This window comes from Meleagris gallopavo, chromosome 11, assembly GCF_905368555.1.
Source record: "Meleagris gallopavo chromosome 11, MGAL_WU_HG_1.1, whole genome shotgun sequence".
In the NCBI taxonomy this organism is placed as follows: domain Eukaryota; kingdom Metazoa; phylum Chordata; class Aves; order Galliformes; family Phasianidae; genus Meleagris; species Meleagris gallopavo.
In genome coordinates this window covers 987511-1003852 of record NC_139414.1, presented here as the reverse complement: position 1 = coordinate 1003852, position 16342 = coordinate 987511, and the positions used below count along the sequence as shown (strand labels likewise).

The following is a 16342-nucleotide window of genomic DNA, read 5'->3' as shown; positions in this document are numbered from 1 at the left end:
TTGGCAATGTTTTATGAGTACTTTCCATAGGCTGAGTACCTTGCATTTCCCTAGGCTGCTGTAATATGCAGGTGTCTTGTTCAGAAGGTATTAAGTTTGTAAGTTAAGTTGATGCCCATGAAAACAAAAGATTTTCAAGCAAATTCTCTTCCCCTTCTGCCCACAGCAATCCCAGAACTACAGCCCTCACTGCCCTTACTGCTACCCACATGCCTCTTTGGATTCCAGAGAACAACAAAAAACACCACAATCAAAAACTTTTCACTGGAAATATGTAAGGAGAAATTGAGGGAATTGTGTTTATTCAAGGTGAAAAAATGGCACTAACGACAATATGAGAATAGTCTAAAAGAAATCTGTAGTTGCATGGATGATGAATCTGAACTCTTTTATGATGCCAGTGTAGCCAGAAGTAACCAGGAACTGTTGGAAAGTCCTGGTTGGGCATTAGGAAAAGAATTTCTTCAGGAACACGTTTCCCAGAGAGATGGTGAAATCTCAAGCACAGCAGGTTTTCAAGACTTGGTTAAACAACCTACTGCTTTGTCTGCCCTGTGTTGCCACTGGTCCTATCAGAAGTACATGGAATGAAGTGACCTCCCACAGTCTGTTCCAATCAATTAATCCTCTTTGTTCTTCCTTTTCTTTTTTTTTTTTTTAAAGGTAATATACCAACAGAGGTAAGCATAGGCTATGATCATTTTGAAGGGTATCTTAAATTTCTAGTACAACCTGGGATGTGACAAACAAAAGGCAGCATCAACTGTAAAAGCTGTGCAAGAGCACATGTGAGCTGCGCACAACCAGCCCTTAGCTGCAGAATTGATCGAGCAGCTCCAGGTTCATGAAAAAGCATCTGGTTGGGGAGAGGCAACCGACAGAGAATCTCAAATGACAGTTTTGAAAATTTGCTCAACAAAATACTGCTGCCAACTTGATCGTGTCAAAAGTCATCAGCAGCAATACTAGAAAAGCCAGGTCCTGGGATCTCACCTCAAGCTCAGTCACTCTGGTGGTTTGTGTTTAGCCACTGAAAGAGATTCCTAAGCTCATGGTGCCTTATGATTTGGGAAATTGTCTCTGGGATTAAAAGCCTCCAGAAGTAGGAAGTCTCTGCTTTTAAAGGGCTCAACCAGTTGAGAGATCCCTACTAAAGATATACTCTTTTCATTGAGATCTGAGCTATCAAGGGGAAATTAATTTGTGACCAGGATTAGAATATAATGCAGTATCACAAGGAGAGCCAGAGAGAGTCCATGTTTTTTTCCCATTTGCTGCAAAAAAGGCAGAACACAATGCCTAGTGGCACCTCAAGGATAGTTATGGTGACTTCAGAAGGTGATACTTTGATACTGGTGATACTTTGAAAAACAGCTGCTCACTGTCTAAAGAAATGGAGGTTTTTCTTCTTAAGAAGTAACTGCAAGAATTGATTTCTGTATTGTTTTTCACTTTGAGAACCTTATTTAGTATATAACACTTACAATGCTTGATTCCTCCTTTCCTTTCCACCAATAGCATGGGGTCACAGGCTGGCTTCTATGTAGCTTGTCAGAGGTGTACTCTGCATTAGCAACGCTGTGATGAATCTATTCATTTAGATTTCTGTGGTAAACCCTCCCTTAAATAAAACATCAGTCCCTATAGTCTTTAACAGACTAAGTAAGGCCACCTACCTTAGACAAAGAGGAATATTTATGCACCAATCTAATCACTGTGTTCACTTAGCCATTAAAGAATTTCACTGGAATTCACAAACCACATTGAAACGAAAGATTCTGCAAACCAAAGCACCACCTCATCATTTGTAGACAACTCACCTCATCTCTGAGCACGTCACTAATGGAAGAAGCCGTGTTTAAGCTGATCTGGGATTGACTGCTTATCCCACTGTCATCCCTCTGGTAGTCGTTGTCCAACGAGTGTACAGAAAGCAAGAGACTACCTCTGGGTTTCAGTGTCTTTGGTCTCTCAGGAGCCTCCAAACCACAGTCAACTGCAGAGCTGTTCCCAAGAGAGATCATTGACGTGGCACATATTCTTCCAGGATAACGGAAGCTCTTGCGTTGGGAAGTAGATCTTGGACTCTGTGGTTTGGGACTCATGGGCCTGCAAGGCATATCTTTACCTTCTGAATTTGACAGCTGAGGACATGATGGACTTGACTGATTAAATGGTAACTGCACATCAGAGGGGCTAAAGGGAGATTTCATCCAGCATTCCTCTAGAGAAGCATTAAAACTGTTGCCCAGAGCTTCTTGTGTTTCATCACAGTCTGAACTCTGTGAGTATCTGATGCCCAAGTCATGGGACTGTAATCGTTTTCTCCACATACCTGTAGGTGAAGAGACATTAACAGGCTCCACAGAGGTGTCAAAATAGTTGGTATCTAGTGAAGAACCATTCGCTGTTTCTGTTTTCAAGAATGCATGTCCATCAGAACCATCCTGTTGCTCAGCTGACGCTGTTCTCATCAGATGGCCTCTGGTTGTGTTGATGCTCTCCTGCGTTGGTGACAAATTTGCCAAGATAGGTCTTTTTAGTCCATCTGTCTCCTTGCTCTTTAGAAAAGCTTTCCAGGCGCTCTGGCGAAGTTTGGCTTTGTCCTTTTCATTTTTCAGTGATATTTTTGAACTTTGCTCAGTGTTTTCTTTGTCTGGAGATTTGGATTCAAATAAACTTGAGAGGGATTTATGTGCCAAGGCCAACCTTGTTCTGAACTTCTTGCCCTCAGGATTTTTGTTTCTTTTATATTCATTTTCAGGAAAGGACTTTCTAATCCTGGTGTATTCCACAGGTTCACTGTCATTGCTTTCAGATGAACCTGGAATGAGTCCATCTGCATATTTGTCAGCAGGCAGTATGGGAGAAGTTGAATTTGTGTCTGTATCTTCCATCAGTATTCGACCAGAGCCAGAAGCCTTCCTCAGGCTCATTCTACTGAATAATCCTGCAGGCCTCTCATAAAATAAATCATCATCGTCTGAGTACTCAGAGGCATAGCTTTCCTTCCTGTGGAAAGTAGAACCAGACGAACAACTTTTGAAGGACTGTAAACTTTCAGTGTCTTCATCTTCTTTCCCACCTTCCAGTTCTTCTGTCTTAGCCCCGCTGCCAAGGACACTGCTGCTTCCCTGATTGTCAGCTGTGACAGGCTTAGTTTTCCTGAAAGATGTCATTTTTGAGAAAATGAAAAACCTGGAAGCTTTCCCACTATTCCCATTCTTTGTTGGCTTTTGCACAGCTTTATAGAGGCTGCTGTTACTTCCCAGGACGTGGAGTGAATTCTCATCCATTTCCTCACTGTTAGCACTGCAGGTGCTTATGTTATCCAGGCCCATACAACAAGCACTGCGGGCCTCCCTTTTCACAGAATAGTTGAAGACATCAGACACGTCTAGATTCCATGCACTGTCTTTTCTAGAGCTAGCTGTGTTTTCTGCAGGAGAGGCCTCCATTGCTTCCCTAGGAGGAGGTTCTTCACAAATACCTCTTGGTTCATTTGAACGACTGCAGCCTTCATCTCCTACCACTTGTTCAGAGGTGCTGCTGGGCTCCTGAAGATCCTCATAAGAACCATCTCCCTCATTCAGGTTGCTTACACTGCATGTTTCCAGCACTACCACTCTAGTTACATATCCATCTTCCTCTCTGCCTTGATGTGCTTGGAATTCCTCTTCTTTAGTCACCTGGTCATCCTTAGTTTCAGCCCATGGCTTTCTGAACTGTTCTGTCTCTAATTCCAAATCAGTCTTTGCTCTGTGTGGCTCTATCTCAAAGATCATAACACTGCTTCTGCTGTCAGATTTTAGCAGTACTTCCTCACATTTATCTGCAGGATTTTCTGCAATAAGCACGTCATTGCTCAACGGAGCACTGACACTGCTGAATTCTACCTTTCCACTCATTACTGTGGAATTACTAGAGGTGAGTGCAAAGGAGGAAACTACTTTCTTGCTCTGCTCTTGTGAAATGTCTGTTTTTCCTTCAGCTGTATCTCCATCGTGGAGTGGTTCTGCATTACCAGTAGAGGTAGCCAAAACTGATTCCTCACAGCCACAGTACTCACTCAGAACTCTCTCTGGCTCAAGATGAGCTTTGCTGGCAATATGAAGATCCACCAAATCCTTTCTCACTACATTTCTCAATGTTCCAGTTACCGTTTCAGTGCAAGGGTCATCATTCAGTGTCTTGGACTGTAATCCTTTCTGTTCTACAGATATTATAATCAGGGCAGACTTTAACTCAGACTGATTCATCAGGTGACTTCTCTGGTTCACACTATCTAATGTGGGAGTCATTTCCACAGCAAAGACACTGTCTCCATCTTTTCCTGGATGAGTAGGATATTCATTTTCTACTGGTTCAGAGGGACTCCTTAAGGCACCAGTCTGGCAACTTGTATTTTGCTGTGTTGTATCTGTGTGCTCTATCTCAGTGTTACTGACACCTGGTTGCAATGTGGTTTCCAGGACTTTCCAGCCAAAGTCAAGGTTAGAAGGATCATCTGCGTTTCTTTCACCTATCACGACCTTGATACGTGACAGTTCTGATTCCAGAACATTTTCCTTTGAACATTTCTGCTGTCTTCTACCAGTACCAACACAGCTTACAGCCCAATTACAATCTCCATTTTCCACAACAGCAGGAAAACCCACATGACAAGTTGCTATGTTCTCAGTGTCATCAATGCCAAATTCAACATTAATTTCAGAAGGGAATCTGTCTGCTTTCAGATCTCTTTCAACTTTATACTGATTATTTTTTGAAAGTTCTTGAGCATTTATAATCACTGGTTCACAGCCTAGGGTAGATGAAGTCTCCTTTTGTTTCCGATTACATTCACATTCATTGGTCTGGGTGGATGAGGATCTACCCATACATGTGTCTGCTTCTTCTGGACTAAGGCCACTACCCTCCTGTTCAGGGTGCAAATAAAGATCAGGGCACTGGAAGGTGCCTGATGGTTGAGAAAGCTCATTTGAGTCTATGTTAGTTTCAAGAAGGAATCTTTCAATGCCAAATTTGCCCTCTACTCTGACTGCCTTTTCAGAGCTGACAGGTACCCTTCCTAAGTTTTTCCAAGTGTATTCAAAATCAAGTCCTTGAAGATGTACTCTGGAACAAGACCATCTAAATTTATCTTTTGGATGAATATAGTTCACCAAATACTCTGCCTCGCTTTGAGTACTGATATTTTCAGGTACACTGTGCCATGTTTTACGTCCTATAATCTCTGAACTTGTATCTTCACAAGTTGAAGGTTTTGATTTGAAGTGGTGCTGGTAAAAAACCGAATGTGACGACAACATGGCCTCTGTACTGCCATGTCTTACCCTTTCACTTGTAGTTTCCTCATTGCCAGCGGAGCTCGTCCTGTTGCAATTTACACTAGACATGGACTCTAGTTCACATTTATAGTTGGATGTCTCAGTGGAACTTTTATGGTAAGGTCCATTTGTTTCAAAATGGAGATTAGGCAAACTACAGCTTGATGCTACATCTGACCGGAAGGAAAGTTGCTGTACCTCAGGTAAAATCAAACAACTTTCTGAGTTAGCTCTGAAAAAAGCAATGCTTAATACTGCAGGACAATCCTTCTGTCTTGTAACAGCATCTTCGGTAGATACTGAATTGGTACAGGACTGTGTTTTACTGATGTCAAACTCTGTTTTATTTTGGAACCCTACTATGAACTTTCTATCTGTCTCTGATATAATGCTCTCTTCACTCACTTGGTTCCCTGTGTTGGAAGTACTGCTGGTTAATGCTAGATCGTCAACACCCACTTTGCATTCTGACTTTGTAGTGTGAGTGCAAAAGTCATTCTTGCTTGGTGCTACTTCTATTTTGGAAGACAAGTCTAACTGCACCTGCTGACTGAATTCTGCTTGTCTTGAGCACTTAAGTTCACACAGGGCTGTAGGAACACTACAGGACAGATTTGTTTTTTCTGTAAAAAGGCAGTTTGAATCCAAGCAAGTCTCTCCTGTTACATCACTGGCAACAGATTCCGTCTCTGATGCACTCTCATAAAGCTCAGTTTTTACATCTGACAAAGATCCACTCTGATGTGACAGGGTCTCAAAATAGTCTTCATCGGTGTCTTGGCTGGATCCACGTATCTCCAGCTCTATTGTACTTGGACCAGAAGAACTCAGATCATCTTCAAACTCTCCTTCACTGACGTAGTTGTCAGCTGGCTCTGGGCTCTATGAATAAACAACAAAGAATTATTTATCAGTGATTTATAGAAAGGAGACAGAAAAAAAAAACAATAAATAAAAAGACTTCAGGATCATAAATGAGCAAAATGTCAAGTATAACTTCCAAAGGTATCAGCGTGTATTAAATCCACTGTTTTCTTTTCTTAAAGTTTCTTAATTCAAAAAAGTCAAATGGAAACCATCCCTTGCAAGTAGATCTAAAAATCCATCTTCATATCTGAGGAGGCAGTTTCTGCCATAAACCAGCACAGTTGTTACTGTCCAGATGACACAAATGTACATACACATACACATCCAAGTGCAAAGCTGTTGTAATGGATACCACCCATACCAAAGCCTGAACCAAAGGTGAAAGAAATACTTGATTTCATTTATTAGAAGGATTAAGCATTACATGCTTAAGTTATCAGCGCACATACAAATCATTTACTGAGAACAAAAAGATGAAAGCCACGCTGTCAACTTTAGGAAATGTCTTTGTCCCATCCCGAGGGAGTGTTGATCTTCTGTTCTTTAACCATCAGAAAGAAGCCTACATATTGCTTAAGTTTAAAGTAGACAATGAAATCATAAAATTTCCTCAGGTAAAAATAGCACTTGCTGTCTGTCAGCTTTAGGCACAGCTCTTGTGGAAGTTCAACAGGAGGACACACTAAGATATTTAGCTGACTCCAGCCACAGTTCAGTGATATGCAGATTGAGAAGTTACATTGTCAGTAGCATTTGAACCCTAATGCTGGAGGCCTCTTTCACCAGCTTGTGATTACAGTCATCACTAGAATGGTCAGCACGTTTCAAAATCCAAAAATAGATGAAATAATGAGCAGTGGAAGATATTTAAAAAAAAAAAAACAAACAACAACACAGAAAGGAAGAAAACAAAACAACCCATCAAGAACAAAACACAAATGAGCAGCAGCCATAAATTAGAACACGAGGTCCCTTGGCTTCGGTTGCATGTCACCTCCATCAAGATGCTTCATCCCAGAGAACTGAGTCCTCACACTTACAGGAAGTCAAATTACAAATCATATCAGAGGATATATCACAGAACTTATGATTTTAGACTCCAAAATGGAGAGGGTAAATTGGAAAAGGGAAAGCACTAGGAAAACAGGGTTACCTCCAAAGGGAGTTGTGATAAGCTGAGGAAACAGAATAGATTTGAAACAGATAAAAAGCTGGAATGAGAAGGGAGGTCTCTGACAGCTCCGAGAGCCTTTCATGAGAGTGCGTTTATCCTTTTTCTCTCATGCAGTTTTGAACACTCAAGGCATCTCTGTCAAGACTCAATGAAAAGACTGGTATTTTCTCTTGACAAAGAAAGAAAAATATGAACTGAATGGAGGAGGGAGAGGAGGATTCAGTGGCTCACAGATCACACAGATTAACTTGACCAAAGTGCAGTATAACTGCAGCCTGGGTCACGTCATCAGTAGAGCAATGTGTCCTTTACTGCACGCTATCAGCAATACATACAACTGAGGCCCTTCGAGAATGGCAAATGCCACTGCCATCAGGCAACCAGCATCAAGGCAGCAAAGAGCAGCATTTCCCCTAACGAGTGAGCAGCACAAACTGTGAGCAGTTGGCTCACCCAGCAGTGAGTACCGCAGCAGCTGTTCCATGGTGACAGCACTGCCTCTCCAGCAGCGTTCTGTGCACAGATTTACAGATGGCGAGGAACTAAGGTAAAAACTGTTCAGGCAAGTAGGAACAAAGTAATGAAGATGTCCAACTGTCCCCAAGGATAATTATGAATTAAATTATAAAAAAATAAGGCAGAGATCTCTTGCAGTCCACCTATCATTCCAAACTGAGCTATGCTGGGATATTCAGACTGCGACCACCTCACCACCAAATTCATTACTTGTTTTTTTTTTGGTGGGTATTTTGAAAATTTATGCAATCAAAAGGGAGGCCTCCCAACCTCATGGGAGAGGAGAAATCTAGTTCTAGCTATGAAGGACAGCAGTTAATAACGTCAGCCATCATCCCTGGGACAGGCCCAGCCCTGAACATGGGCCATCCTGACTTTTGTCTATTGTCTCTCACTTCTCAGTGCCTCTTGTAGGACAGACCTTTGCTCCAACCAGCTGTCATACAGTTTGTTTTTCCCCTGACTGGCAACTTGTGTGCACTGATAGGATTTGTGGAATGGAGACAGCTCCTCTGATGTAGCCCTGTCCTCTCCTTACAATCATGAGATATGAGTAGACATGTGGTAGTAATTCTCAGCTAAGATGCTGATCAGCATTAATTCGCATGAAGTTACAATTAGAAAGCCAGAAGCTTCAAAATATCCACCAAGTATCCACACAAAGTCTGCTATGTGTAAGGATGGCGTTGATTCCCTGGATGGCTGTGCAGGTACACAATAAGAATATCTCAGATTGCTACTGTTCACCTTCAAACAGTATGTACTACTTGAGCCAGGCGAGGGAAATGGTCTTGAAACTGAAAAAAAAGGGGCTGTTCACCAGGTTTGACAAGTCAAAAGCAGAGCTACAGAAGTGATCTAAAGGTCTGCACCTCCAATGTACATGTTGAATCCTGAAAGTAAAATATATTTCCCCTGGAACACCAATCACAGTCTTGGCAGCACTCTCCATCAAAGCCAGATCAGAATTGCTAATTGAGTTTTGAGTTGCAGCAGGTCTTTTAATTGCATTTATTCTCCCTGAAACTTTGTTCTGATTTGAGCATGCTGATCTACAGGAAGTGACTTTTATGTAACAGCACTTTTGAAACAGAAGGTTTTGCCACTTTACAATGACAAACCAAAGCAAACTGAGGGCTGGCGATGCTGCCATGTGACATTTGCTCCCAGTGGAGCAGTAGGAAGTGATTTATTTGGTGGGGAAGTCTTGTATCATTGTTTATTGAGACCAGATTCTGTATTTGTATTATTTGCATCTTTTGCTGCAGGATGTTTCATTCATAAGCCATTACATTTTTATATACGGACCACATATATATAGAGTCAATACAACAATGTATCTCACTCTTTTGCAAGAGATAGGTGACCTTGCTACTGTTCTCAAACAGTTGCTTTTTGCTGAAACAGAAGATCTCAAAGCCAGTCCTGTTGATTTGTGAGAACTTGAACTACGCTAGCAACTACTGACAGGAGGAAACAACACAGAGATGTCCTCTGTGTGAGTGTCTTGCTCTAGCTGTACTTAGTGCCTTCACCAGAAATCCTCCCAATGGTTAAGCAATTCCAAAATTAGCAGCAATGTGCAAGGAATTGCACAAGGCTGTGGCAGCTACTCGAGGTGGTAGTGCCAATGAAGGCAAGAGAGAGAAGGGGTTGCAACCAAAGATGAAAAGAAACGCGCAGAATCAGTGAAGTATCTGAGTACTCCGAGAGCAGCTGAGAAAAACACAGTGCACGCTGCCCTCTCATCAGCTCGAGTGGCAGCGTGGCATTTCTGCTCAGTGCATGCTCCTACATTACAGCCCAGGCTCCCAGAGGTAAACCTGCCCAATGCAATGCTGTCTCCCTGACACTTGGATGGTGCAGGACTTCGTCAGCAGAACACTGCCACAAGCAGATGGCCTGCTGCACTTCACACGGCTTCTCTGATTTCTTCCAGCAAGCCAATCCAACATGAAAATATTGCTCTAGCTCAAAGCCAAAGCCATTACCTCCCTCTTTTGACATTAACACTTCTACGCATACAGCTTAGCAGGAAATCTGGCCGAGATCAAACATGCTGGCCAACCCGTGGCATCTTCGTAGGCTGGGTGCCATCTAGAGGCTGCCTGATCAGACTCAGCATGCACAGAGAAATTCATGCTCCCTTCAGTAAACGCAACCTGCATTCCAGTCTCTCACTGCGCTGCAGGTCACAGAGCTCAACAAGGAATTAGCTCTAGCTTCAGCCACAGCAGGACTGCCCAGCAGACGAGGAGATGAGGCACTGAAGAGGGCTAAAGATCGCTGTGTTAAGTAGAAGAGAAATACGCAAGAAGTGCTGTTTGCAGCAGCAGTGCATTTTTATCAGTGTAGCAACATCAGACGCCAGTATTGTGACAATATTTGTAGATTTGTTCTCACAGCTACATTCAAAACTGACAGCTCATTTGCAGGAAAGCAAATCCTGGATTTCAGCAGAAGCACAAACAGCATTGGCTCACTCTCAAGATGTAAAATATTAAACCGTATCAATTATTAATACTGTAACAGTTCTAAAATATTAAAATGTAATTTCTTCATTAAAAAAAAAAAAATACAATATACAATGGTGAATAAAATCTGGAACCCGAGTAGCAAAAAATAAAGACTCAAGCAGCTTCACTGTACTTTGAAACTCTGCTTTTGTTGCATTGCTATACTCCCTCTGCTGGCTGATTTGAAAGGGAGTGCATTGCTTTGCTGTATTAACATTGACACACGGAAGGCCTACGTTGCTAGATTTTATTTCCTTTTCATGAAAATAGGAATATTTTTTGCTTGCTTTACAAGTTAATATTCTACCACCCTCCCTGCATTTCAAACAGATAAAAGCTTGGAAGTACTTCAGAAGAAAAAGGTATACCTCAGAAGTTGCTATGATCACGTTGTATCACAACGATACATGATCACAGTATATAGTGAGAAGAGGTGTGTAGTTCCCAGGAAACAGGAAACTAAGCCTCACTGAAAACAATTTCTGCCAACACAGAAATGCAATGTACTTGGCCACGGGGAAGCTCCTGCTTCACAGTTACAGAAGCAAATGTACATCTGCTTTTCTATAATTTTATTATTCTTCATTCTCTAAGGTAGATGCACTTACGAGAGGCTTGAGCTCTCTGGCAGAAACAACAGTCAGCTCTGTACAGACCAAAAATCCTGCACAAGGACTCTGTGAATCCTTCTGGAAAGACAGAGCACTCACTGAACTCTTGAGCTATTCTGATAGATAGCTAGAAGTACTGACAGCCTTCTACCAACAGAAAGTGATATTGGTCCTGCTCAATGAACAGAACACGGTTACTTTTACGTCAAGAGTATCTAAAGACACAAATAAGTAATTTGCTGAGTGGGAACCTGTAAGATTCTTGCTAGAATTGGAAAGCTCTGGTGCAGCAGAGCATGCCATGTATCATGTATTTCTTAACTTCTGTCTTTCCATTTTTTGTAGGTACACTTTGGCACAAACATATTTACTTTGTTTAAATCTACTGAGAAATTATACCAGGAATGCTGAATTTGAGGAGCAGGAAGGCAGTAAATACTCCACAGACAGGACAATTTCATCTGAAGAAGAAAGCTGCTGAATAAAACACTTTGTTAAAGATAAGGTATAGTCCAAGAAGTTTCCTTTGTGCAACCATAGCCACAAGACATGAGCTGATGCTCCCCCAGAGCCCAGCTATTCAGTGTCCAGGCAGTGAAGTTGGAGGTCAGGTGAAAAGGGTTGAGATACACGGTTTATTTGTTCCATACATCAATCCAGTCACTCACTCAGTTTTGAGAACCGTAGGTTTTTTTTGTTTAATCAAGAAGATCAGTCTGCAGATACTTTAACGCAGACTTAATTAAAAGAGCACTTTGATGGAAAGGGTCTCGGTGAAGACTGGGAGACACAAGGCTGTGTCTGACAGTGCATTTCTTGATCTCCTCACGTGTCTTGGCCTCCTTGCGATGGAAGCACCATCACAGATTGCCCATTACGCTCAGCCACCACATCTCCTTCTCCTTTAAGCTGTTTGTTTTTGAACTATTATCTCTGTGGTCATGCCAGTCGCAATATAATAACCCCAAACACTCTTTTGCTGACACATTTTGCTGCTGGGTTCCTGGATGCTATGAAGCCTATGACCTAATTATGCTATGTGCTTGATAAACACAGTGAGAGCCTTTGCCCCAAAGTGTTTACAATGTAAGATAAAGGGAGGGGAATAGGGAGAGGGAGGAAGTAATCCCTTCATTTTACATATTCATAAATGACTCTCTCAAGACATACAAGGGCATCTGCAGCTGAGCCCATCTCAGCTCATTATTTTTGTCTCTTCATTTCTCAGTTGAATCTAATATCTCTCCGAGAGCTGAGGCCTCCTCACACAGATTACTATGTAAACAGAGGAAAAAACTTCAAGGGCAGCAAGGAAAGAGACGATAACTAAAAGGTATGTATGTATGTATGTCAGCCAGGGATCCACAGGGGTGACAAAAAAGAAATGCACTTAATACATTTTCAGGTTGTTTCTTAACTGCATTTGAAGAAAGAATGGGCCCAAAAAAGCAGGTAAGAGATGGGCATCGATGGGAATAAAGCATATAGAATGAAAGAGAATACTACACTTTTTCTCCACGTTTGTCATTTTGTATCAGCTGGGATGAGTTCAATGAGACTCAGAGGGATGCTGTATAACCTGCACCCTGTCACGAGATGTCAGTAATAGAAGCATTATTCTTTCATATGTCTCAGTCTGACTTACCATCACTAATTGCATGTTCTTGATAGCTTTATGTAATAGCTTGCTAATAAGGTCAGCCTGCCTTTTGACAGTCAGATGAGGTTTTTCCTTCCTTTTCTTGTCACTGCCCTTCACCTTCAGGCTAACTCCTGGACCACATCACTCCATATGCATAAAACTCCTGAGGACTTCTCCTCATCAGCAGCCCCTGATGACCTTTAGTAGCTGACACTTACATGTTTGCCCTGAAGAGTATAATCTGTCTTCTGGACTCTTGCTAATACTGCATGCACAGAAATTGAGTTTACAGGCTTTGCAGCCAGAGACAGCTCTTAGAAACAGACTGCATCAGATCTGGGTGTCAGCAGTCCATGGGAAGGATGAGTTTCTGACGTAAGACTAAAGTTCTCTTCCTCCCGAGTTCAGGAAGGATTCAAATCCAGCACAACTTTGCATCCTCACACTTTATTTGAGCTCAGCCTACTGTGAGATCTTCCAGGGCAAACAGTGTGCTTGCTCCCTTCTTCCTCCCTACACAGCGGCTGAGAAAAATCTCCTCAAGTTCTCACAGGCAGAACAGATCAAGTAGTGTGCCGGTTTGCACAGGGTAACAACCTTCAACAAAAACTTAGTTGCAAGGCTGTTGCAAGACACAGACTCAGCTGCATGAAGTTGTTCCACTTGAAAAAAAGTTCTGCTCACTGTTTTCATTGCTCCTCCCACATGACGGGAAGAAGAAGGGCTATTTACAGGTATTGTAAACTCCATCACTGGCGGCAAGAGAACTGCATCAGCTCCAGGCCTGCAGCTGAAACGCAATCAGGCAGCACTGCTGCTACTCAGGCTCAAACTCTTTCTGCGTCTACATGGCACACTGTGAGGATCAAAGCAAGCCTTTGCTACTGAATGCTTGCCAGGGCTTCAGATCTGGAGTGAAGATAAGGGGTACTACACACTGTGACCTGTGGGCACAAGGCCTTTAGCTCCTGGGCTCAGGAAAGATTCCATTGTCTTTTTTGGAATAGTTGCTCAGTATGCACCATAATGCTTTGCTTCTGCTCTGACTTTGAGTATTTAATTTCATCTGTGTAAAACAATGGTAACACCTCCCTACCTCAGAGCTATGCCATAAACACAAGTTTAAGTGACTGGGCAGAGGAGAATGAAATCCTGACTCCTGAAGTCATGACTCCTGACTCATGAGAGGAATTGAGGCCCTGCCCTATACTTCAAGACCCACAAGGGATGTGTGATTCTGCATGACCAAAAAGCTTTTCTCACAAAATCCTGTGGGATTCTGCCTATCCTTAGGAACTTTTTATCCCATCCATGAATTCATTTGATGATGTCACACGATTTGACTTAAGTCATTTATACACACTCACTATGTCAGTGAATCAGTGTAACTACCCGCCGAGCTTTTCCCATGAGATTCCTGCCTCATTCATTTCAGTGGCTCCGAGGGATTTTCTGACATTCCCAACTGCACACATGGCTAAAACAACAGAGATAGATGTTACAGTGGCATGGGAAGCCTGTGATGGGCAAGGCCTCAGCTGGAATTGTAACCTCAGCTTGATATGTAACCTACATCAGGATACAAGCAGCAACTGACAATACCCAAAAGAACAAGAATGAACCAAGGTGAATAAACCGTGGGGAAAGAACAGTGGTAATCTAGAGAGAGAAATCAATGTGAAAAGACTTTGACTGCTGCTACAAGGTTGTGATCTCTGGAATGAATGAAACAAGAAGGTAAACAAAGAACATAAAATTGAAGTAGATTCTTGCTAGATAAAAGTTAAAACAAGACAAAACATGGAAAATGACAGCTGGGGATGGATTGTCTAGGGGCTAATATGGAGAAGCCATCACTTTCAGTCTTTAAGTACAGATTAGATACCCATCTGGCAGGAATGACATTGGTAGAGCTGACCTCCAGTGGAAAGACAGATGAGAAGGCCCCTTTTGGCTCCTTGTAGCCCTCTAATTCAATAATTACTAACTTGCAGGTGATTATTTGCTTGCTTTACTGTGGAACTCAGGCCCAGAGGAATATGTCATTGTAACACAGAGGTGACAAGGAGGAACAGTCATTAGCAAAGAAGTCCTTTAGCAGTTCAGATCTAGGAGTAACCTGGGCTGCCCTGCAAATGTAGGTAACCAGGTATTAGTTGCAGAGTTCAGAAAGAGCCCAAGAACATCTTGGAAAAGAAAAGAGAGTTATAGAAAGAATAACATATGAAGGAAGACTGAAAGAACCACTCCGCTTCTTAGTCCAGAAAGGATCTCACTGCAAAATGGCAGTGTTTATTTTGGTTTCCCTAAATTTTACCACTGAAGTACCAGTTTTGGTGGGGTTTGGTTGGCTGGTTGGTTGATTCTTATAGACAGAATAAAAACTGAATAGAAACTGCTGTCCCCAAAAGGTGTTATCTTGATGACATCACTCATTAGCTCAGTGGCAAGGATTTGGTGTTTAGTATTGTGAGGCTGGGGACAGGATGGGAGGAGGTGAGACAAACTGCAGTAACTCATCCCACTCAATTTCTCCAACTTGACAATGTGTAGAAAAGAGGAAAAGGTCTTTCAGAAGAAAATCCAGTGCAATAGATCTGTGAGCAAAAGGCAGGGCTGGGTGCGGTGACACCGAGGTATTTGTTCTTCACCTGCTCTTGGGCTCACAGATGCCCTGCATATCCACCTGGGGATCAGCAAACAGCCATTCCAAGAGCTAGGGAACACACAGCCAGGGGCGATCAAGTTCCAGCCACTTGATCCATTCCACAGTGCCTCACTTCAGCTAACCTGAACACATAGAAAGATTTGGAAGCTTACCTGTTCAACCTTGGAGATGCGCTGTGTAAGCCCAAAGCCCGCTTTCAGAGAAGAATCACAAATACAGCAGCTACAGCCTCCCACCAGATGATTTTACTGAGCACAGCACTAACTCCAAATCATCACTTGGCCAAAAGAAAGCTGTGCAGAAATTGTGTCTCATTTGATACCATTTTCAAGGTCATTTCAAGAAAAATGGCACACAGGCGTCATGAACATCCAAAAAGCTGTAAACTTCACTTAACAAAGCAGACCTCAACATTGGCCCTAACCACAAAGTTCAACTGACATTTGAAAGGAAACAAAAAGATGCAAATCACACATGTTGATGTCTTTGAAGATCCCGGTTGGCATTGCTCTGGGTCAGAGCACTCCTCAGTGCAGCTCATTTCTCTGCAGTCAGCCTTTTTGCTTGTTTCACTGCTGACTATGCAACATACATCAGTCATTGTAAACCTCAGTATTTTTTTCATTACCTGTCAGGAACAGCACTAACAACAGGCATTATTATATCATGGTCATGTTAGAGGTACAATATTGTTCAAGCCAGTCTAAACATTTAATTGCAATATGGTAGCTCATCACAGATAATTGCCTTGGGGAAGACAGGGCAGCTGCAAGGGGATGCAGCTTGCCTTTTGGCTCACAGCATGGAATTCAGTAATAACAAAGGAAGCAATGCACTGACATACCTCTTAAAACCACACAGAAACCTTATTTCCTCTTAGGATATTTGAGAGAGAACACTTCAGGTTGCTTCTGTGCAGCCCACTGATGATCACTTTGTTTAAAAAGTGCCCAATTCCACACAGACTGTGCTTTGGCTTCTCTTCTTTTATTTTCACTTCTGCAAACAACTGTCCTAT

General features: G+C 42.3%; 1 protein-coding gene across 1 annotated transcript in view; it reads right to left on the bottom strand.

Moving 5' to 3' along the window:
- Window positions 1–16342, bottom strand: part of ARHGEF4 (Rho guanine nucleotide exchange factor 4) — a 199267-nt gene that overhangs the window by 115480 nt on the left and 67445 nt on the right. The window contains exon 3 of the mRNA XM_085233195.1: window positions 1821–6212. Coding sequence (XP_085089321.1) covers window positions 1821–6212 — 4392 coding nt within the window. The remainder of the gene's footprint in view (window positions 1–1820; window positions 6213–16342) is intronic.